This window comes from Schistocerca piceifrons, chromosome 2 (genome assembly GCF_021461385.2).
Source record: "Schistocerca piceifrons isolate TAMUIC-IGC-003096 chromosome 2, iqSchPice1.1, whole genome shotgun sequence".
Lineage (NCBI taxonomy): Eukaryota > Metazoa > Arthropoda > Insecta > Orthoptera > Acrididae > Schistocerca > Schistocerca piceifrons.
The window spans coordinates 1101268753-1101291717 of NC_060139.1; the positions used below are offsets into that span (position 1 = coordinate 1101268753).

The 22965-nt window shown below is 40.1% G+C and overlaps 1 protein-coding gene across 1 annotated transcript in view; it reads right to left on the bottom strand.

Moving 5' to 3' along the window:
- The window catches only part of LOC124777337 (putative E3 ubiquitin-protein ligase UNKL), a 279457-nt gene that overhangs the window by 81263 nt on the left and 175229 nt on the right, over positions 1 to 22965 (bottom strand). The window contains exon 9 of the mRNA XM_047252703.1: positions 11923 to 12106. Within this exon, the coding sequence (XP_047108659.1) occupies positions 11923 to 12106 (184 nt within the window). The remainder of the gene's footprint in view (positions 1 to 11922; positions 12107 to 22965) is intronic.

A 22965-nucleotide genomic window follows, 5' to 3' on the forward strand; every position in this document is an offset into this window, starting at 1 on the left:
CCCCATTACAAACTTTCAGACTTTGCAGTATGAAGCGGTTCCTGGTTAGCAACAGGCACGGAGACATCAGCTGCCAGAGGGGAGGGAGATAATAAACACATCAAAAAAAGTTTTGCATCAGCTCGGTTCCCGGAACTCCTGAAGATAGGTGTTGACAGTGGATATTGTATCACAGACACAATCTCTTTGACTGTTCAGAGATGCCACTAAACCTGCCCAAAGATGTAAGCAACCACGCATAAGCAGAGCCTATTCGATGCAGGGGGTCCGACAGCTGATCAGTTAACGTCATTCCACCAGGAAGGAGGTACACGGCTCGTGTTGTTTGTAGTTCAACCATGCCTAGATGGTCAATACTGTTGTTTGATTGCATCCACATTGTTACTTTGAGTCAGGAAGGGCTTCAACAAGGGAAGTGTGCATGCGTCTTGGAGTGAACCAAAGCGATGTTGTTCAAACATGGAGGAGATAAAGACAGATAGGAACTGTCGATGACACGCCTTTCTCAGGTTGCCCAAGGGCTACTACTACAATGGATGACAGCTGCCTACGGATTATGGCTCGGAGGAACCCTCATAGTTACACCACCATGTTGAATAATGCTTTTCGTGCAGCCACAGCACGTCATGTTACAACTCAAACTGTGTGCAATAGGCTGCATGATGCGCAACTTCACTCCCGTCGTCCATGGCGAGGTCCATCTTTGCAACCAGGACACCATGCAGTGCGGAACAGATGGGCCCAACAACATGCTGAATGGACTGCTCAGCGAATGCAGCATGGTGGAGGTTCCCTGCTGTTTTGGGGTGGCATTATGTGGGGCCGACGTACACCGCTGGTTGTCATGGAAGGAGCCATAATCACAGTATGATACGTGAACACCATCCTCTGACCGATAGTGCAACCATATCGGCAGCATATTGGCGAGGAATTCGTCTTCATGGACAATAATTCGCACCCCCATCATGCACATCTTGTGAATTACTTCCTTCAAGATAACGACATTGCTCGACTAGAGTGGCCAGCACGTTCTCCCGACACAAACCCTATCGAACATGCCTGGGATAGATTGAAAAGGGCTGTTTATGGACAACGTGACCCACCAACCACTCTGAGGGACCTACGCCGAATCGCCATTGAGGAGCAGGACAATCTGGACCAACAGTGCCTTGATGAACTTGTGGATAGTATGCCACGACGAATACAGGCAGGCATCAGCGCAAGAAGACGTGCTACTGGGTATTAGAGGTACCAGTGTGTACAGCAATCTGGACCACCACCTATGAAGATCTTGCTGTACGATGGTACAACATACAATGTGTGGTTTCCATGAGCAATAAAAAGGGCAGAAATGATGTTTATGTTGATCTCTATTCCGATTTTCTGTACAGGTTCCAGAACTCTTGGAACTGTGGTGATACAAAACTTTTTTTGACATGTGTACAAAGGTTAAAACAAGAAGGTATGGTGAGGAGTATTTATTGCTAGGCTTCACAGAAACTAGAATTAATGGCGAAGAACATCCACAGTGTGTAATTTGCTTAAAAATTTTAGCTGCGGACAGCACGAAACCTAACAAGTTAAAGAGACATGAAATCAAACATCCTGAATTAATGGGAAAACCAAAAGAAATTTTTGTCAGGAAACTAAATGTTTTACTGCCTACCCACAAGAACTTTGCTAAAATGACAAATGCGACTTCTAAGGCCCTTTTAGCCTCGAATAGGATTTCATATAGGATTGCTGAATTCAAGAAACACTATCGGTTGTAAAAACTAGCAGCAATTGATATAGCGTAGCCAAAGTTCGGTGACTCATTTACTCGACAGCTGAAACGTATTTCTATCCCTAACAACACAGTGCACAGAAGATGACTTTTAGACATTTCTGACAATTTACTCAAGCAGTTAACAATAAACTGTGTAATAACAGTTTTGCACTTGAAGTGGATGAAGTGACTGGTTTTCATAAAGATTGCTTATGTTCATTTTGTTGATGAGTTTAACATTGAAGACGAATTACTTTACTGTGAGTCGAAACCGAAAACAGCAACAGCTCAAAGCCTTTTTGACAATTTTTTAAAATCAAAATGGGATATTATGTAATAAGTGCACTGGAGTATGCACAGATGGAGCTCACTCAATGTCTGGAGTTCACGGAGGATCGCAACCAAACGAGCTGTAGCTTGTGATGCAGTATGGACTCACTGCACAAAACATTGGGAGGCTCTGGTTGCTGAAGGGAACAGCACACCCCTTGTGAAGTGCTGTGTATCGTTATAGGAACAGTTAAGAGTGCTAAAAAGAATGTTTCAACCGAACAATGAAGTATTCTGTTTGTTAAAGGAGAAAAGTCACTCTTTAGAAAACTGTTTCAGAAACAGAGATTTTCTATTGAAAATAGATTATCTCATTGACATTTTTGAGGAATGAAATATTCTTAATACTAAACACTTCACAGTAATTGGGCAACTGTACTATCTCGGAATGAAAAATGGAAGGTGTTTGTATACTATTTACAGCTGGGGGAAAACCAAATGGGACGTGGCATGCTAGGTATATTCCCTACCCTAGTGTCACCGTTACGAGGACACAATGGAGACAGAAGCTTGCCTTCATCAACATCTTGCAACACTAAAGGTTCACTTTGAAAAGAATTTCAGTGACAATTTTGATAAATTTAATTTGATTAAAAATCCATTCAAAAATGCTCCTGAACCATCACATCCACATATAGAAGAGCAAAAACAATTTATTGATCTCACTTTGTGTTATTTCATTGAAGAGTAAATGTAATTGAAGTGTCTCTGTGGGAGATACGGATCCGTATTGGCAAGAAATTCCCAATGCTGAGGCAAAATGCAATGAAAACTTTCCAGCTTTGGCAGCTATGAAACCGAACTACCATTTGAAGCTAAAAACACGCTATTTCTGCTTTTACAGCGTGTCTGGAGAAACTTTCTTCTCAAAAGCAAGCTCATCCATCACACAGAACTTCATAATTTAAATTTTTAATGTTCTTGTTGGAAATGGATGAGAATGTAGATGAAGATGAAATGGGAGATACGATACTGCTTGAAGAGTTTGACAGAGCACTAAAAGACCTAAGTCGAAACAAGGCCCCGGGAGTAGACAACATTCCATTAGAACTACTGACAGTCTTGGGAGAGCCAGTCCTAACAAAACTCTACCATCTGGTGAGCAAGATGTACGAGACAGGCGAAATACCCTCAGACTTCAAGAAGAACATAATAATTCCAATCCCAAAGAAAGCAGGTGTTGACAGATGTGAAAACTACCAAACTATCAGTTTAATAAGTCACAGCTGCAAAATACTAACACAAATTCTTTACAGACGAATGGAAAAACTGGTAGAAGCCGACCTCGGGGAAGATCAGTTTGGATTCCGCAGAAATATTGGAACACGTGAGGCAATACTGACCCTACAACGTATCTTAGAAGAAAGATTAAGGAAAGGCAAACCTACATTTCTAGCATTTGTAGATTTAGCGAAAGCTTTTTACAATGTTGACTCGAATACTCTCTTTCCAATTCTGAAGGTGGCAGGGGTAAAATACAGGGAGCGAAAGGCTATTTATAATTTGTACAGAAACCAGATGGCAGTTATAAGAGTTGAGGGACATGAAAGGGAAGCAGTGGTTGGGAAGGGAGTAAGACAGGGTTGTAGCCTATCCCCGATGTTATTCAATCTGTATATTGAGCAAGCAGTGAAGGAAACAAAAGAAAAGTTCGGAGTAGGTATTAAAATCCATGGAGAAGAAATAAAAACTTTGAGGTTCGCCAATGACATTGTTATTCTGTTAGAGACAGCAAAGGACTTGGAAGAGCAGTTGAATGGAATGGACAGTGTCTTGAAAGGATGGTATAAGATGAACATCAACAAAAGCAAAACGAGGACAATGGAATGTAGTCGAATTAAGTCGGGTGATGCTGAGGGAATTAGTTTAGGAAATGAGACAAAGTAGTAAAGGAGTTTTGCTATTTGGGGAGCAAAGTAACTGATGATGGTCGAAGTAGAGAGGATATAAAATGTAGACTGGCAATGGCAAGGAAAGCGTTTCTGAAGAAGAGAAATTTGTTAACATCCAGTATTGATTTAAGTGTCAGGAAGTCATTTCTGAAAGTATTCGTATGGAGTGTAGCCATGTATGGAAGTGAAACATCGACGATAAATAGTTTGGACAAGAAGAGAATAGAAGCTTTCGAAATGTGGTGCTACAGAAGAATGCTGAAGATTAGATGGGTAGATCACATAACTAATGAGGAAGTATTGAATAGGATTGGGGAGAAGAGAAGTTTGTGGCACAACTTGACCAGAAGAAGGGATCGGTTGGTAGGGCATGTTCTGAGACATCAAGGATCACCAATTTAGTATTGGAGGGCAGCGTGGAGGGTAAAAATCGTAGAGAGAGACCAAGAGATTAATACACTAAGCAGATTCAGAAGGATGTAGGCTGCTGTAGGTACTGGGAGATGAAGAAGCTTGCACAGGATAGAGTAGCATGGAGAGCTGCATCAAATCAGTCTCAATACTGAAGACCACAACAACAACAACGTTCTTGTAATTCTCATTTGCCATACTGTAAATACTGTTCATTACGCAGTTTTGAATAAATGAAAATGTGAATAAGACAGATAATTTGTTCCATATTGTCAATTCAACAATTTGTATAGTTTTGGTTTCTGTTGCACAAAATCCTTCTAAACTGAATTTGGTAAATCAAATAACAAGGCAAAGAAAATATTTAAAAAAATGAGGATTTTTGTTCATAAAATGGAGGGAGTGGCTGATGCTTTTGCTCGTGAAGAGTGGCCTCATTGGAAAAAAGTTTAAAAATCACTGGTGTAGAAATTGATAAGGATTCTATAGGGCCCTGGAGATTTGTCCTATTTTAACAATGTCAGATGTTTCTCAATGCCACTGACAATAACATATATTTTACTCACCTTGGCAGTGGTAAGAGAATTAACTTCGGATTTTTTGCTTTTACTTTGTTACGCTCAATTTTAGTTCCTGTCTTGTCAATAAGTATCTGGATACTAACTATGGTGGCACTGACACTATTATGGAGTAGTTTCTGTTTGTTTAGAAGTTTGTATACAGATTCGTGTACCATGGAGGGCACCTCTCATCATGAACTATTGTTCTAGGTACATGTGTATCCAGTTTCTGATCACTTACTCTTTTTAACTTGACCCACATTTATTATATATGTCCTGTCCAGAGTTTAATGTTTCACGTTTTATGCTGAGCTACAGTCTCTTTATCTAATATGTTGAACATCCAGGGTGCTGAGAAACAATCTGAAAAGCTTGTAAGGGTGTTGCAGGGTAGGTTGAGCTGATAAATAATTGTTCAGAAAAAAAATATTGATACACTGTGCTGTTTCTAAGTTAATCAGCATTGATGTTAGCCAATCACACTGTTGCGCATGCAAATTCAGGTAGCGCACCAGAGATGGTGTCGTCAAACATATTCTTCATTTGGTTTCCTAAAACTGAACAAGAATGTCATACAAAATCTGGACACAGGACAGTAATAAAGATTGAACCTGAGACTTAGGCTGTGCAGACTCAAGTGCTATCATCTACGCTGTACCAAATTGTATCTGGCGAGTCACTTGAATTTGCGTGGGCACGGGAGGCAGTGGGAGGGTGGAATAATAATAATAATAATAATAATAATAATAATACAGTTTTGCCCGATACTATTTCACTTGCACTCTGTACAGTTTGTCACAACGTTCTGTTACAGGATTACTTTTTATTTTTTTTATTTTAAATCTGGCTCATATGTAATTCCAGTCACTGTGTAGAATTTTGTACACCAGATATGCTGTGTCATGCTCATGCAAAATTCTCTTAACTGTCTTCTCTGCGGCAGGAAATTGCTAATGACTACACTAAATTATCAAATGACAACTGAACACGTATTTTCACTTTCAATCATATGCTTACAGATATTATAACTGCATTTACAATTCAGTCCATTAACATGACACTAACACATTCTTTCTCTACTAGAACTCAAACAAGAGTAGTTGATGATGATTGGTTTTTGGGGCACTCAACTGTGTGGTCATCAGAAGTACCAGTTTTTTCACAGTCTAATTTTTACACACAGTCCACTTGAGCCACTGTCACAAATGATGATGATGATGATGATGAAATAATGAGGACAACACAAACACTCAGTCCCCGGGCAGAGAAAATCCCCAACCCTTCAAACAAGAGTGCTGCCAATCAATATAAAATCTTTCTTACATTACAATCAAAAAACATCATTTGTTTTTCTCCTAAGAGACTCCATAATCCCACTTATCCTGTGCACATCTTCTGGGTCCGCAGACTGCATACCAGATGACCAGCAAGTAGTCAACATTCTGCTGGCTTCCACGCACTACGGCTACATCTTTCATAGTATGCCCTCTCTGTAAGAACAGATATGGTACACACAGTAGGTCTGTCAATATTTGATCCTCTCTACTTTACTTAAACATCATGGATGTTTTTAGCTCATGCAACAATTCTTCATATATTGGAACAGGATGTCCCGTGCTTTTGAGACTGTTTCTGATAATGCTGCAAATAACTTTCTACTTTTTTAGTAGCCACTTTTACTTTTGTATTGTCATGGCCCCCACCAACAAAATTGTAATTATACAAACTGATTATTGTATAATTAAGTTCTCCTCCTGTGATTACAGGATTGCTAAAGTTATTAGTGAACTGAAATTTTCTCTAAGGTCTTAGGTTACATCTGGAGGAAAATCTGGTGGTCGTAAGAAAAATCTAGTTATAAGTTTAGAATTTCTTGTCTCTTGTGACAAATATACAAGCTCCATTTGCCATTTGCCTATCCTTTCAATATACAGGGTGAGTCACTAACTATTACCACCGAGAATAACTCGAAAAGTATGATAGTAGCTGAAAAGTTTGTGGGACAAATGTTGCATGGGACAACGGGGGCCATAATATGACATTGGTTTTTTTGTTGCTAGGTGGGGTCATATCAGAGATATGAAGGTCAACTTTGTTTTTTTAAATGGTATGCTGTAGTTTGGCACCGATTTTCTGATAGCAGCTATTGAGATGAATCCAATGATGTGTAGCAGTAAGGTCTTTGAAAATAAATGAAGGTCACAAAGGTGGCATGAACGTATATTTACAGAAGATGTTCAAAATAATGACCATTGGTATCAATGCACTGTTTCAATCTTCTTATCATGGATTGAGTGGTATTCCTTATCCCTTTTGCTCTTATTGAAGCACATGCTCTGATAATTCTCTCTCGTATATCGTGCAAATAGTAAATATTCGCCAAATACGGCATATCCATCTAACGTACCATTGACATGTGAACACCATTCGATGGTTTCGTAATACAACACTAATAGGAAAGGTAAGACTAGTATTGTCGAATCAAGCGAATGTAAATGATGTATTCCTTCGAAGAATAACTCAATATGCTTCTCATTTACAAAGAATGCCCACGAAATTCAGTGAGAGCTAGAGACTTATACACTGAAAGATATCCTCAATATACTCACCCTACACATTGTACACTTAAATGTGTGTGTGATAAATTGAGAACAACTGGATCTTTAATGCATCGGAAACATATCTGGCAAAGGAAAGTTACTAATGAGTAAACAGAAATTGGTACTCTCTCCACTGTAGTCCGAGATCCTTGTGTTAGTTCGTGTCAAATTGCAAGGGAATCTGGCATGAGCCAGAATAGTGTTACTCATTTTCTGCATCCCCATAAATATCATCCTTACCATATCAGTCTCCACTAAGAATTAACTGGTACAGATTGTATGCATTGCATTGAATTCTGTTGGTAGGCTCAACTTCAGACTCTGAGGGATGACACATTTGTTAATTTGATTTTATTTACTGACGAGGCTACATTCACGAAGCACAGAAATGTTAATTTGCGTAACATGCATTATTAGGCAACTGGAAATCCTTGTTGGCTGCAGCAAGTCGCACACCAAAATCCGTGGTCGATGAATGTATGGTGTGGTATTCTAGAGGACAGAATTACAGGCCCCTGTTTCATCGAATGAAATCTTAATGTTAGGAAGTATGACACATTCCTGTAAGAAACATTAGGTATGTCATTGGAGAAAATACCTTCAGGAACAAGGAACAGAATGTGGTATCAACACATTGGGCATCTAGCACATTTTTCGCTGATGGCTAGAAATGAACTGCAGAGACAATTCCCAAATTGTTGGATTGGACGTGGAGGAGGTGTGTCGTGGCCGTCTTGTTCGCCAGTCTTGACACCTCTGAATTTTTTATTGTAGGGATTCGTAAAAGGCATTGTTTATAAAGAGGTTCCAACTACGCCTGAAGATATGGGAGACAGAATTGTCAGTGCATGTCTTTCGATAAGTGCCGAAGTGATTAGCAACACCAGTCAATCCACAATAAGAAGATTGTAGCACTGCATTAATACCAATGGCCATCACTTCGAACACCTTCTGTAAATGGATGTTCGTGCCACCTTTGTGACCTTTGTTGACCTTACTGTTACACATCATTGGATTCATCTCGATAATTCCTATCAGAAAATAAATACCAAAGTATAGCATCCCATTAAAAAAAAAGAAGCAAAGTTGACCTTCATATCTCTTAAGGGACCCCACCTAGCAACAAAAGCCAACATCATATTATGGCGACCGTTGTCCCACACAACTTTTGTCCTACAAACTTTTCAGCTCCTATCATACTTTCAGAGTTATTATTGGTGGCAATAGTTAGTGACTCACACTATATACTTAAGTTATCCTAAAAATCTCACTGTTCTCAATTTTAGCTTCTAATCAGCTTTCTGTACCTAGTAATATGTGAGCTTCACTCCTTTTTAGGATCAATTCAAACTCTAGCCCTTTGTTGCTAATGCTTTGACAATTAATCAACAGGATTTTAATAGTCTTGTCTGTGGGAGGCATTTCTTTGGAACGTACACTGACACTTCTGAGTATCCTACAGCTATCATTATCTGGCTCAACCTAAAAATACCTTGTGTGCACCCCACACACAGTCAGCTACACGAGTAGCAGCCTCTCATGTGTAGTGTACACCTGGCCCATTTAGGGGGTCCCCACTATTCTCAACCACTTGGTGTAAGCCTAGGAAGTTGCAGCCTAACTTGTCACAGAAGCTCTGGTTCAAGGCTTCCTCTTGACTCAGAAGCAGATGGCCACAATCAGTTTTGGAGACAATGCTACAAATTATAAGCTTCGTTGAAACTTCACAAGCAACACTGTCTTCTTACTCTTCTCTTCCTTTCACTGAAATTATTCGGGTACTATCTAGGAAACCAGATGACCGACACCATTTGTTGCAATGTGCACCACAACCTGCAGCAAGTTGCAGCATGATCTAATAATGGCTGCCAGATCTACCTCTTCAATTTGTTGAATGACGCCCTTGATCACACACACTGAGTGCACCTGGTTTTCCATACTACCATTTAAAACTATTTTTCTAAGAGATTCCATTATCTGCCATAAGTCAGAGCTGCTGAGAACAATAGACTACTACCTGTTTGCATTTGCCTCCTTTAGACAACGGATACAATATATTTCCCAACCAGTGAAGTCAGTCTCATTGGTTCACTTTTAGTTCCAGAGGAAGGCAGCACCTCCAACTTGTCAGTCAGGGGATAAGGGTAACACTTGCATTCTATTTGGTCCGTCCAACCTAAACCTATCAGTTACATGACATTCCCATTCGAGTGACAAAGTAGTGACAGATCCTGTACTTCCCGTAGAGGAGGCAATACCCACAGGAGTATAGTACTTTGAGATACGAAGTACCTCTCGTAAGGACTCTCGCTAACCCTCGCAACATACCCATCGGTTGTAGCTTTGGATCAATTAACTATACTGGAGGTGATTAGCAGCTGTTTACGAACATCGACTAACTCCTCCTGTACCCAAGAGCAGCATTCACAGTGTGGATGCATTGTGGTTGATGCAAATTTTATAAACCAACACACAAATAACTTTAAGTTTTCTGATTCTCTTTCAATTTCCCAGTCTGACAAGCTACAAGTATTACCAGCTGACCTAACAACTGAAGCAATTAACTGGAAAAAATCTATTACAGCAACATAAAAAGTTGAGATAAATTTATTGGTACACTGAAACATTTTTGAGGATAAAGTCACTAATCAACTCAGAAATTTTGTTTATTTTATTTATGATTATGATTTATGAGAGATACTGACAATGTGTGTTCTTGTTTAAAGAGGAAACTAAACGCAGCACAATATGTTAGGTTTAATATATACTACAGTAACTGGATTTCACGAACACCGATTTACTACGAAGTATGTTGCATACATCACACACAACCTTAGAAAGCAGCCAAAAATATATGTTTACTTGCTTTTTACCCATGGCTCTGTACGCATGTGTCATGTATATTGCAAGTGTCACACCCCTCCTCACTCTGTCCATTTCCTCCTGTCCCCCTCCCCACCCTGTTCCTAGCTCGCTCTCTCTCTCTCTCTCTCTCTCTCTCTCTCTCTCTCTCACTCACACACACACACACACACACACACACACACACACACACACACACACACACACACACACAAATCCGTTATATAGGGTGACTATTACTGAAGTATATGGAAAAAGATAAATTAGTTACAAACTATGGTGTGGACACACTTTATTCAACATGTAAATGTCACTACAGATATTCTGATTTAAGTTATGACATGTTCCACATGCCTGCCACCATTGGCGATGATGTGGCACAGATGAATGGCAAAATTCTGCATGACCCGCTGAAGTGTCTGAACATTGATGCTGTCAGTGACCTCCTGAATGGCTGTTTTCAATTCAGCAATAGTTGTGGGGTTATTGCTGTAAACCTCAAAAAGAAATTGCACATGCTCAGAGACGGAGAATACAGCAGCAAATCAAGGCCCGTGCCAGTGGCCTGTGGGTACCACAGAGTGAGAATGCAGCCCACAACGTGCTCCTCCAGGACATCAAACACACTCTTACTTCAACAGGGTTGAGCTTTGTCTTGCACGAACTACATCTTGTCGAAATCAGGATCACTTTCGACAATGGGGATGAAATCATCTTCCAAAACCTTCGAGTACCATTCGGAGTCACCGTCTCGTAGAGGAATATCACACAGTTATTCCGTGACAGGACACTGCACACCACACAGTCACCCAATGAGGGTGAAGAGACTTCTCGATAGCAAAATACAGACTTGCTTATTGATGAGCCCGTCCAAATGAAAGTGAGCTTTGTCGCTAAACTGAACCGTACTACACACACTAATTCCCATTGTGCCCGGCGGCCAACCGTGCAGTTTGAGCATCCTAAGGCAAACCGCTCAGAAGTTAAGACAATTTTATTTCACATACTGAACATAAACACTCGCAAGTGTTAAAAAACTCTCAAAAATACTGTCACTGAAAGTTTTCGAAAAGAACAAAGTAATTTAACACTTGGCAGTACGATATAAATATGAAGCACTCACAAATTTTTGAAAATACACAATACGAGAGACCATGTGAAAATGACACAAACAGTAGGTCAGACCTATTTGGCACAAGCAATCTCACACAAAGGAAAATTCAGAAGTCACCTATATGTGTAAATAAATGTGTGAAATGAACAAATTTTGTTACTTAGTAGAATTTGTGATACCTTTTACCCTAACATGCCAATGATGAACAACACAGTGTTTATCACAGTCAAAATCACAACAAAGCATGTCATTGCAATTCATGCCATTTTAATTGAAGATTTTAATTCCCAGGCGATAGAAATAATTTTTCATTTTCATTCAATTACCTCACACAATACCACAAAATTTAGAGCAATTAAAATAATATAGAAAAATATACACTTACCTACAACAGATTCAACAGTATCAGCTGCTGGATAAAATGGAGTAGCCAGTGGGGACACTGATGGCAGTGGTATAGAATTGCTAATGCTATAATTCAAATAAATATTTTGTTTCCTATTTGCCTTTTCCATTGGTGTAAGGAGTGGATCCCGCTCTATTGCTATTAGTTTGTTTTGCATTGCACTCTGTAAGAAAGAGAGAAAAAATTAGTGTTTCAATAATTCATTAAGGGTGTGATATAGTGGACTTTTCAGCCAGAACAGGAATAATACATACTACCTCGGAAGGAAACTTCACAAATAAAAGAGTTCATATGATGTGACATCATAGGTTAAACATCTGAACACAAATGTTTCAGAATATATGAAAATAAATTCTGGCTTCTGATGACAGGTATGTTTAGTGCTTTAGAAAATTATAAGGTACTGAATGAAAATTGCAGATTCCTCTCCCATCTCCTCAGATAATATTTATGAAGAAAATAACAACCAATTTACAATCACTTTAAAGAAAATTATTAGACAATATTTTGATGATATAAGCAACAATATCTCTATTCATTTACTCACGAGTCTGTAGCTCAACACATTAAATATTTTTGAACTGTTTGTGAGAAAAGCAACCAAGAAAATTTTGAAAAGCTGTGCTAATTCTTGAGTTCCCCCTCCCCACTTTTGTCAAGTTACCAACACATTATCTAACTGCTTTTTTCTTTGAGATAAACACAATGAAGAACTCCCACAGACTGCTTAGTGAAAATTCTGTGGTATATGCTGCCTTCAGTGTCAGGACGACAGCCACTTCACGAGGTCTCGAAATGATGCCCGTGGGCATTATCATTCACTTATTGGGAGACAAATCAAATCAGATGGACCCAAAATTGAATTTAAAAGAGGGATATGGTAATATCGAGAATTACGAATCCTAAAGAATTCATTTTCTTTAAATCCTCTGTGAAGGCATTCTGGGTGTGACAATCCTTTGCAGGTTTTGCTTTAGCAACTTAGTTATTTCAAAATTGTTACACCGTCATACCAAACTGCTGTCAATGTCCTACCTCATTAAAGTTCGATTGGCGATACACACATTTGCAACTAGATGCAATCCTCTTCCATTGGCACACCTCGCTCTATTTACACGTACCGGATTGACACAATCGAGAAAGTACAAATGTGAAGTTTCTAAGTAAATTCGTCAGAAGTTTGTCCGGGCAAAGTTTCCTCGTAAGTGTTGCATCACTATCCAGTCTTTCAGCAAAAGCAACAAGTAGTAGTGAGAATGCTGCCTCAAAGTATCGCATTAGCAGCCACGTGCCGAAGGCCGCGGTGCGGCAACAAGCGGATCAGAAAAATGTACACATAAGACGGTTGCGACTTGAGGCTAACCGCACTCGGTGGAAAACTGCACTGCGTGACGGTAATGACCGCAGCAGGCGGGTCGACGTATCTAAACCGGGGCAAGTCCACCGTTACGGGTGACACAATTGGGTGCCACGTTTCAGTGAAACAACTGTGTCTCAGAGCGATATAAATACGGCCAAGTTTTGAGGCAGAAGCACTTCTCGTCGCCGGAGTCCGACAGCACCACCACGGACAAAGAAGTGTGCCGGATCGCGTAAGAACGGGAAACCGTCATCGGGCGCCTCGGGTTCGAGACTGGGCTGCACCTGCCACCGCTTGCACTAAGTTCCTCACAGGGCTCAGTGCTGTGGCACCACCGGCCTGCCGTTCATACCTACTACTGCCTACAATGAGTTTCCCCCTGGAACTTAGTACAACAACACCAGCTGCCGTCTGACTCCTGCCGGGGAGGAGTGGGCCGAATCCCAGTGTAGGCAGCCTTCCTTCACTACTGCAGAAGACACCACTCATCAGAGCGGTACCGGCAGGGGCTCTCCTAGTGTTCAGTGACAAGACAGGCAGCAACTACAGCTATGTCCGTATGTGGATGAGGAAGGTGACACGACTACTGCAGCAGTGCAGTTCTGTTGACACATGGTGGGGTGAGTGCAGTCTTTTTGTTCTGGTTTTGTTCAACTCCAAGTTCGCTGTGTGACAGGTGAACGCAGATGATATTTGGAGGTGTAAATGTAACTCAGTTTTCACCTGATCAATATGGGCAATACAGATGTCACTACAGAGAGGTGTGCCTCACTGTCTAGTAGTATAAGTTGTTAACCATTACTAGTAGTTCAGGAAGTGAAGCTAAGCACGGTTGTCGTTTTGAAGAATAGCAGTGATTACGAGCAACCACTCGTGCGAAAGTAGTTAAGTGACAGCACGAAGTAATACAATACCGTTACAGTTAAGTGTGCTCATAATTTGATTTTACTCCTTGCAGAGAAAGGAATACAGCTCAACATTTAAGCACGTAAGATAGTGAGAAGTCTTAGTAGCGTGGTGTAACATTACGAGTCAAGACAGCTGTAACAGAACTTGAATAGCATAAAGTTATCGTTAAAAACGCACGCCGCGCGATTTGTTACGATTTGGTCGGTCATTATAGTAGTAACATGCTTTTGAATACAATTAAAATATAACGGCGATACCTGTTTAGCGTTATTGGAAATAATATGTAATAAATTAATGAGTAAGATAGCCGATCCTATAAGAAGAGGTAAAATTGGGCATATTAAGGTGTTTTGCTTTATATCGACTAAGCCGATGATACGGCGTCTTTTTTTTCCCCGTTTACTCTTAGAAGAAAAAAAAGAAAACAAGTAACGAAGTGCTAATTGTGCGTTGTGAAAAATATAGGGGCGAATTTTAAATAGCTACAGTGGATAATCAGACTAACAAATGGACATTCAGTTACGCGAAATAGCGGACAGTGAAGTGTGGTCATTAAATTGAGTACACCTACAGGGCGGTCAATTCCGGGATAAGTCTATTCGCATCTCACGAGGGACGCGGTATTGAGACCGGTTTTTTTTTTATTATTATATCACGGAGAGCGGGCTTCAATATATAAAAAGGAGAAAAGCTGTATCATTATCATTGACTGTTGGTGTTAAGCAACCAAAACTGTTCATCAAAGGGTTTCGGTGAATGAGTGGTGAATGCGAAATGAAACTGTGAACGAAGTTATGTTAAATAAAGCAGAAGAGACAAGACAGTTTGGTCGTATCTGTTATTATTCCATAAACCGTAAAATTTTTTCTCGTTGTACAAAGCCTTTATAGACGATCGTTATGACAATTTGCTTTGAAGGGATCTCGTTACGAGTTAAGTTTTGCGGACCTGGTCAACAGGGGATAGTTCGTAGATCTTAACTACTGCATCTATTCTGAAATCAGGTGCTACCGTGACCGTTGTGTGTTGTCAATGGCTTAAGGTCATCATATCTCATGCTCTAAGATCGACGCGCCTTTCCTCTTGGTATAACGGTGTCTCACGGTAACCACGACAACGCCGACGGCGAAGGAAGATACGGTAGAGTGGTATGCTTAAGAGTTTTTTTTCTCTCCCTTTTACGACTGTGTGATCGACAGGAGGCAACTGTTTCGGGGTCGACGAGAGGTGACCGTGTCTGGGTCGATACCACAAGGAGCTCTGGGGTGTTTAAATTTTAAGAGGCAAAGTAGAAAAGTTGTAAGCAGAAAAGGTTGAGCAGGATAAGAGATTAGATGCATCAGACACTGACATGAAGAAAATTGCTAATAACAAAACTCCACAGTAAAAGGAGTAATTGCAGAGAGAGCAGGAGTGCTGGATAATGGAAAACTGGCCTTGGGATGCCAGAAATACATTGATTAGGCAAAGAATGAAAGGAAAGGAAAAAAAAAGCAGAGAGGAGGGAGAAGAAAGAAAATGAAAGAAAGACCGTTAATGTAATTGAACCTGTCAGTCCAGTGAAGAGAACGAAAGAGTGTGGTCTCAGTTGCCTCAGACTGCAGTCGTGTGTGTGAGTTGCGTTTGCATTTGTGTGTGTGTGTGTGTGTGTGTGTGTGTGTGTGTGTGTGTGTGTGGGCGCGCACACGCGCTCGCTCGCTTTCTCGCACATATGTATGTCTATTGTTGACAAAGGCCATTGGCCGAAAGCTTTAAGTTCGAAAACCCTTTCATTGTGCCTATCTGCCACTCAGCATCTCTGCTATATGGTGAGTGGCAACTTTCCTTCTTATAATATTGTTACATTCCATCATGGATTTTCCATTGTTTGATAAGGATAGTTTATTGAGACAAGAAGAGTGTCAGTTTGTAAGTCTGGGATGGAGAGTTAAAATTTTTTTTGTGCACGTGCGAGGCAAGGGGCCTAACAGTGAAATACGTTTCGTAGTATTTGTGCTAATGAGCACGTCAAGAGACCCTCAAGAGGTCATGTGAGATTAAGAAATACGAGCAAGAGATGATAAATAGTTAATGGAATGTTTAAAGATTAATATAGTAATTGCACAGTAGTTAAGGATAGCCTATTTAGTAGTACGTACTTGTTTTACAGATTAAGGGTGACAGTAATTTCAGTAGAGAAGCAGGTCGAAGCAAGACTTCAGGGGTCAGGTTTCTCCATGGGGGGAGGGGGTAGTGTAGTGTCACTAACCAGTCTTCGAGCAAAAGTAATGAGAAGCCGTGAGAAAGCCACCATCAAGTATCGCATTAACAGATGCAGCCTGATAGCTGCAGTGTGGTGACATGTGGGTCAGAGTAACACACACTTGAAGGGACTGCAAGACACGGCTAGCAGTACTCGGCAGAAAACTGCACTGCACTGCACAGTAGTAACGACTGTAGCAGGAGGGTTGACGTCACCGCACTGAGGGAAGTCTCTGGTAACAGATGGTGTAACTAGGTGCCAGGTTCTAGTGCAACAACTGCACCTCAGAGCGATACGAATAAGGCCAAATTTTCAGGCAGGAGCACTTCTCGTCGGCGGAATCCGGCAGCACCACCACCCATCAGGGGCATGCCGGACGGTGAGAAAACTGGGCTCGCCAGCAGTAGCTGTGAGTTCGGAACTGGGCTGTGCCTGCCACCTAAGTTCCTCACGGGACTCGGTGCCACGGGACCGCCCACCTGCCACCCACACCTGCTACCACTCCCACTGAGTTCTCTCCCAGAGAATCCGTGCCACAGTATCAGTGCCATTTGATTCCTGCCAGGAGCAGCGGATCGAATCCCACGTACACTCTGGCACAGTGGCCACGAGCAGAGCTGAGGAGCCATTCGAGAGCGGGCCCCGAGAGAGCAGAAGCGCACCGCCGATGTCGCGACCGTGGCCTACGGAGGCTATAGACTGTCCGGTCGTATCTCAATGAGGAGCTAGAAACTTGACTCTGTTTTCAAATGTAGAGAGACATGTGGAGGAACTATGGGCCTGTTTTAAAAAATATCTAATCATAATAACAGGAGGGACGCTCTGTGGCATAGAGCCACTGTAAATAAACTTTTAAAGAAACAGACTACTGCATTAGAGGTGTAAAACAAAGCATACGGCTATAGATAGAGAGATGCTGAATGAAATGCATTTGGCTATCAGGAGAGCAACATCTGAGCCTTCAGTGAGCACCGTAGCAGAATACTGTCAAATGATTTTTCACAAAACCCAAAGAAATTTTCGTCATACGTAAAGGCTGTTAGTGGCACCAAAGTTAGTGTCCAGTCCCTAGCGAATGGGAGAGGAACTGAAACTACGGGTAGCATATGCAAAAGCTGAAATGTTTAACTCTGTTTTCAAATGTTCCTTTACAAAGGAAAACCCAGGAGGATTGCCCTGACTGACTCCTTGTACCACAGGAAAGATGAAAAAAATCAGTGTTAGTGTCAGTGGTGTTGAGAAACAGCTGAAATCATTAACATTGAAAAAGTTACTGGGCCCGATGGAATCCCAGTCAGATTCTATACTGAATTTGCAGCTGAATTAGCCCCTCTTCTAACTACAATCCATCATAAATAAAAAAATAATAATTAAAAAACTATCATGCCCAGTAGTTGGGAAAAAGCACACATCAGACCCATCTATGGGACAAGTAGAAGAAGTGATCCATAAAATTACCACCAATACCCTTGACATCGATTTGTTGTAGAAACTTAGAATATATTCTGAACTCAAACATAATGAAGTATGTTGAACAGAATGACCTCCTCCATGCCAACCAGCACGGATTACAGAAACACTGATCATATGAAACCCAACTCACATTTTTCTCTCACGACATACTGAAGGCTTTGCGTCAAGGCAGTCAGGTAGATACAGTATTTTTGATTTCTGAAAAGCACTTGACTCAATGCCACACCTATGCTTATTGTAAACAGTTCAATCATATGGGGGATGAAGCGAAATTTTTGAGCGCACTGAGGACTTTTTGGTAGAGAGGATGCAGCATGTTATCTTGCATGGAGAGTCATTGTTAGATGTAGAAGCAATTTCGGGTGTGCCCCAGGGAAGTGTGTTGGCACCCTTGCTGTTCATGTTGTATATTAATGACCTTTGAGACAACATCAATAGTAACCTCAGACTTTTTGCAGATGATGCACTTATGTATAATGAAGTACTAACTGGAGGAAGCTGCATAAATATTCAGTCAGATCTTGATAAGATTTCAAAATAGCGCAAAGACTGGCAACTTGCATTAAATGTTCAGAAACGAAAAAACGTAGTATCCTATGACTATAATATCAATGAGTCACAGTTGGAATCAACCAACACATACAAATACATGGGCATAAAACGTTGTAGGGATATCAAACAGAATGATCACATAGGCTCAACTGTGGGTACAGCATGTGTTAGACTCTTTGAAGATATAAGTAAACCAACCCAAGAAAGTCTACTAACAAAGTTTCAAGAACTGGCTTCAAATGATGAATCTAGCAATATACTACAGCCCCCTACATATTGCTCACATGTGGGTCAGGAGGATAAGATTAGAATAATTACAGCACACACAGAGGCATTAAAAAAATCATTCTTCCCACACTCCATACACGAATGGAATGGGAAGAAACCCTAGAAACTGGTACAACGGGATGTACCCTCTACCGTACAATTCACTGTGGTTTGCAGAGTATAGATGTAGATATACATGTAGCTCAGAAGTCAGGATGTCAAATGTCAATTCCGGCCTACCACGATTAAGTCCAGACATTCACTGATAGAACTCCAAATGAAATGGTAAGCTTTCTGTTATCAGGTCAGACAGTATGATAATAGCTTTCCTGACATTAAGAATAAAGTATTAAGACATTGCGGCCAACAAAAATATGACATGACACGAGATCTCCTGGTAAGTATGGCCGACATCCACTGCAATCATTTTTGAAACATGAATTATGTTTTTTGGTGATACCATCTTCTATGTCTGGACTGACTTTAATATTAGAGTGACTTCCTGAATCAAGAACTAATGTAATATCCTGGTCACATAAGAAGGATATCGCAAGATAAACACAGCCCCTATATGACTGATCAAAGTCGAAATCTGTTTTGGTCGGTGAAAACTGTATCGCAGAGGTGTTCTCATTTCACCTTCAAACTTGAAAGCAACTGAAGAACACAAGGAATAAGAGGCAGGATTCATTGCAGTTATTTACAGTAGCACATTGTTGAAAGTTACAAATGTAAATGACTGCAACATCATTCTCAAAATTTTCAGGGACTCTTTAACACATTAGAAAGGAAACTAAACTCTGCAATTAGTCCCAGGAAACCATACAACACCAACCAACTGTTATGTCATCTGGTACAAATTGTGTCAGTAAATATCAGCATGAAGGGGCACATCATTAGCACATTGATATCCCAGCTTTTCTGACTGAAATTATTACGTCTCTCAACAATAAGACCGTAACAAGTCCTAACAAGGAGATTACCTAATCAACTTTCTGTGATCCTTTTATATTTATGGTGTGTGACGTTCAGAACTCAAATATCAATCAAGCATCTCAATGAAACACTCAAAAGTTTTTGAGAAAATCTACTGCAAAGATTTCCTAGGAACATTAATTCACTGACGTTAAAACAATTTTCAAGCTGCACCGCACAGCTTGCTCAGTACTATCGGAGAATGGTAATAGGGTAATCAATGGATCACAGGTTCAATCCTGCTGTGGTGCTTTTATTGTTTAAATACAAATACCTACATTATTTAGATTTAAAAATTCAAGTATTTACTAACTGACATTTCTAACTGTCATTTTCAAGAAAAATTCACATCTTCATACTTCTAATTACATATTGCACATACCACAAATATATATTTTAATCATCAATGTTTTATAAAATATTGCTTATAAAGATTGGTTAAATTTAAAATAGCATTATATATTTATTAACAATCTTTTATAAAACACTGATAATTAAGAATTTATATTTGCGACAAAAACTGGAATTGTATGCTTGAAATGTACGAGGGTGAGTCAAATGAAAACCTTAAATTTGTATTAACAAATCGAAATTTCCCGCCGTTATCCTGTAAGTTGATAAGCGCACTACAAACAGCGTGCAGAATGGCCTGTAGGTGGCAGCATAGTGCAGGTGCACACATACCGTCACAGTATCAGTATAAAGATGGCTGCCCCACTTGCGACTTGCACCAGGGAATGAAGGTTCAGTACGGTGATGCATGTTTGTCACAGCAGCAAGTCTACGAATGGAGTAGGAAGTTTGCAAATGGTGTGACTTCAGTGGAGGATGCTCCTCGTCCAGGTCAGGCACGAGTTGTGACTCTACAGAACATTGCAGTAGTTGAAGAAAAACCGCCAAGTGACACTGAATGACATTGCATGTTTACAGATTAGCCATGGGTCAGCACACCACATTGTGCTTGATGCGCTCCAGTTTCACAAAGTGTCTGCGAGATGGATGTAATGGCAGCTGACTCCTGAAATGAGAGAACAACGTGTTGATGCTTGTGAAGAACTTCTTTGCCGCTTTGAACAGAAGGTGATGGCTTCCTTGCAAGAATCATTACTGGGGACGAAAACCTGGGTTCACTTCCACTAACCGCAAATGAAGAGAGCGACCAAGGAATGGCGCCATTCCTCATCACCAAAGTGTTTTCCATATGGTTGGACCACTCAAAGACACAATGGGAGGAAAGAAGTTCCGTTCTGATGAAGAGGTACACCATGCGGTGCATGAGTGGTTGCACGGACTACCAAAAGAATTTTTTTCTACAGAAATTTATGCACTTTATAAGCACAGGAGGACTTGCACTGAGCGTGGGGGAGATTATTTTGAAAGGTGATACAGCTTTGTACTACTTCTGTACAATAAATAATATTTTAAAAAATATTTAAGGTTTTCATTTGATTCACCCTCATAATTAGAACAAAATGATGTGCATTTATCATACAAAAATGATGATTAGATGTGATAATTACTATATATGTGATGAATTCTACATTTAAATGAAGTAAGAACTTGATGCAAATGAAAAAATATGCCATAGCGAGATTCAAATCAGCGAGCCATTCTCTGAGTGAGCCATGCTGATCGTCGTGAAAAATATCATTAATTTTTAGTTGGAAAAATTCAAAGTTGATATTCTCCAGAATTTTTGGAAGTTGCAATGAATGCTTTGGAATGCTTAGGGCCTTTCATTTTGAGTTCTGAACTTCACATACTATAAATACAAAAAATTGCAAATATCCGATTGTCAGCTGGTCTCGTTGAAGAGCGTATCATTCCCTGCCAATCAAATTTCTTGAAGAGTATCACATACTGAACCCAGTTGACCGTACAATAATCTGGTATGCAGAGTGCACATGATGAACGGAGAGAATGTTTAAGGCTTCTGAATGTGGGTTTTTCGGTTTGACAAACCCACATTTAAATTTTTATTACAATGTTTAGCTCAGATTGTGAATATTACCTTATTTTCTTCACTCTGTAAACAACTTGTTTTAGTCCTCAGCTACTTACAGGGTGTCCCGACATACAATGATAAATATACCACTTTTATGTACTTGTAAATGCAGGGCATTACGAATACAATCCATAGCTTCTAATAACAACAGAAACAGAGCATCACAGATAGCTTTTCCCACAAACAAAAGTTAAACGGAACTTTACGTACAATAATGGAATTTCCAAATGCAAATAATAAACAATTTAGTATAGGCTCTAGTGACTCGGAGGGGAATGGTGTCTGGTACATCTACATCTATATCTACTTGGATACTCTGCACTTAGCCTGGCAGTGTGTCCATCAAACCACTTTCACAATTCTCTATTATTCCAATCTCATATAGCGCGTGGAAAGCACAAACACCTATATCTTTCCGTATGAGCTCTGATTTACCTATTTCATCATGGTGATCATTTCTCCCTATGTAGGCAGGTGCCAAAAAAAAAAAAAATATTTTTTGCATTCGGAGGAGAAAGTTGGTTATTGGAATTTTGTGAGAAGATTGCTTCATAATAAAAAAATGCCTTTCTTTTAATGATGTCCAGCCAAAATCCTGTATCATTTCAGTGACACACTCTCCCGTGTTTCACGATAATACAAAACATGCCGCCCTTCTTTGAACTTTTTCAATGTACTCTGACAGTCCTATCTGCGAGGATACACAAGCATAGCGTAGGCAGTCTCCTTAGTAGATCTGTTACATTTTCTAAATGTCCTGCCACTAAAACACAATCTGGTTAGCCTTCACCACAACATTTTCTGTGTGTTCCTTCCAATCTAAGTAGTTCGAAACTGTAATTCCTATGTATTAGTTGAATTTACGGCCTTTAGATTTGACTGATCTATCGTGTAACCGAAGTTTAACGAATTCCTTTTAGCACTCATGTGGATGACCTCACACTTTTTGTTATTTAGGGTCAACTGCCAATTTTCGCACCAATCAGATATTTTTTCGAAATAGTTTTGCAATTTATTTTGATCTTCTGATGACTTTATTAGTCGATAAACGGCAGCGACCTCTACTAACAACTTAAGATGGCTGCTCAGATTGTCTCCCTAATCATTTATATAGATAAGGAACAACAAAGTGCCTATAACACTACCTTGGGGAACACCAGAAGTCACTTCTGTTTTACTCAATGACTTTTCGTCAATTACTATGAACTGTGACCTCTCTGACAGGAAGTCACAAATCCA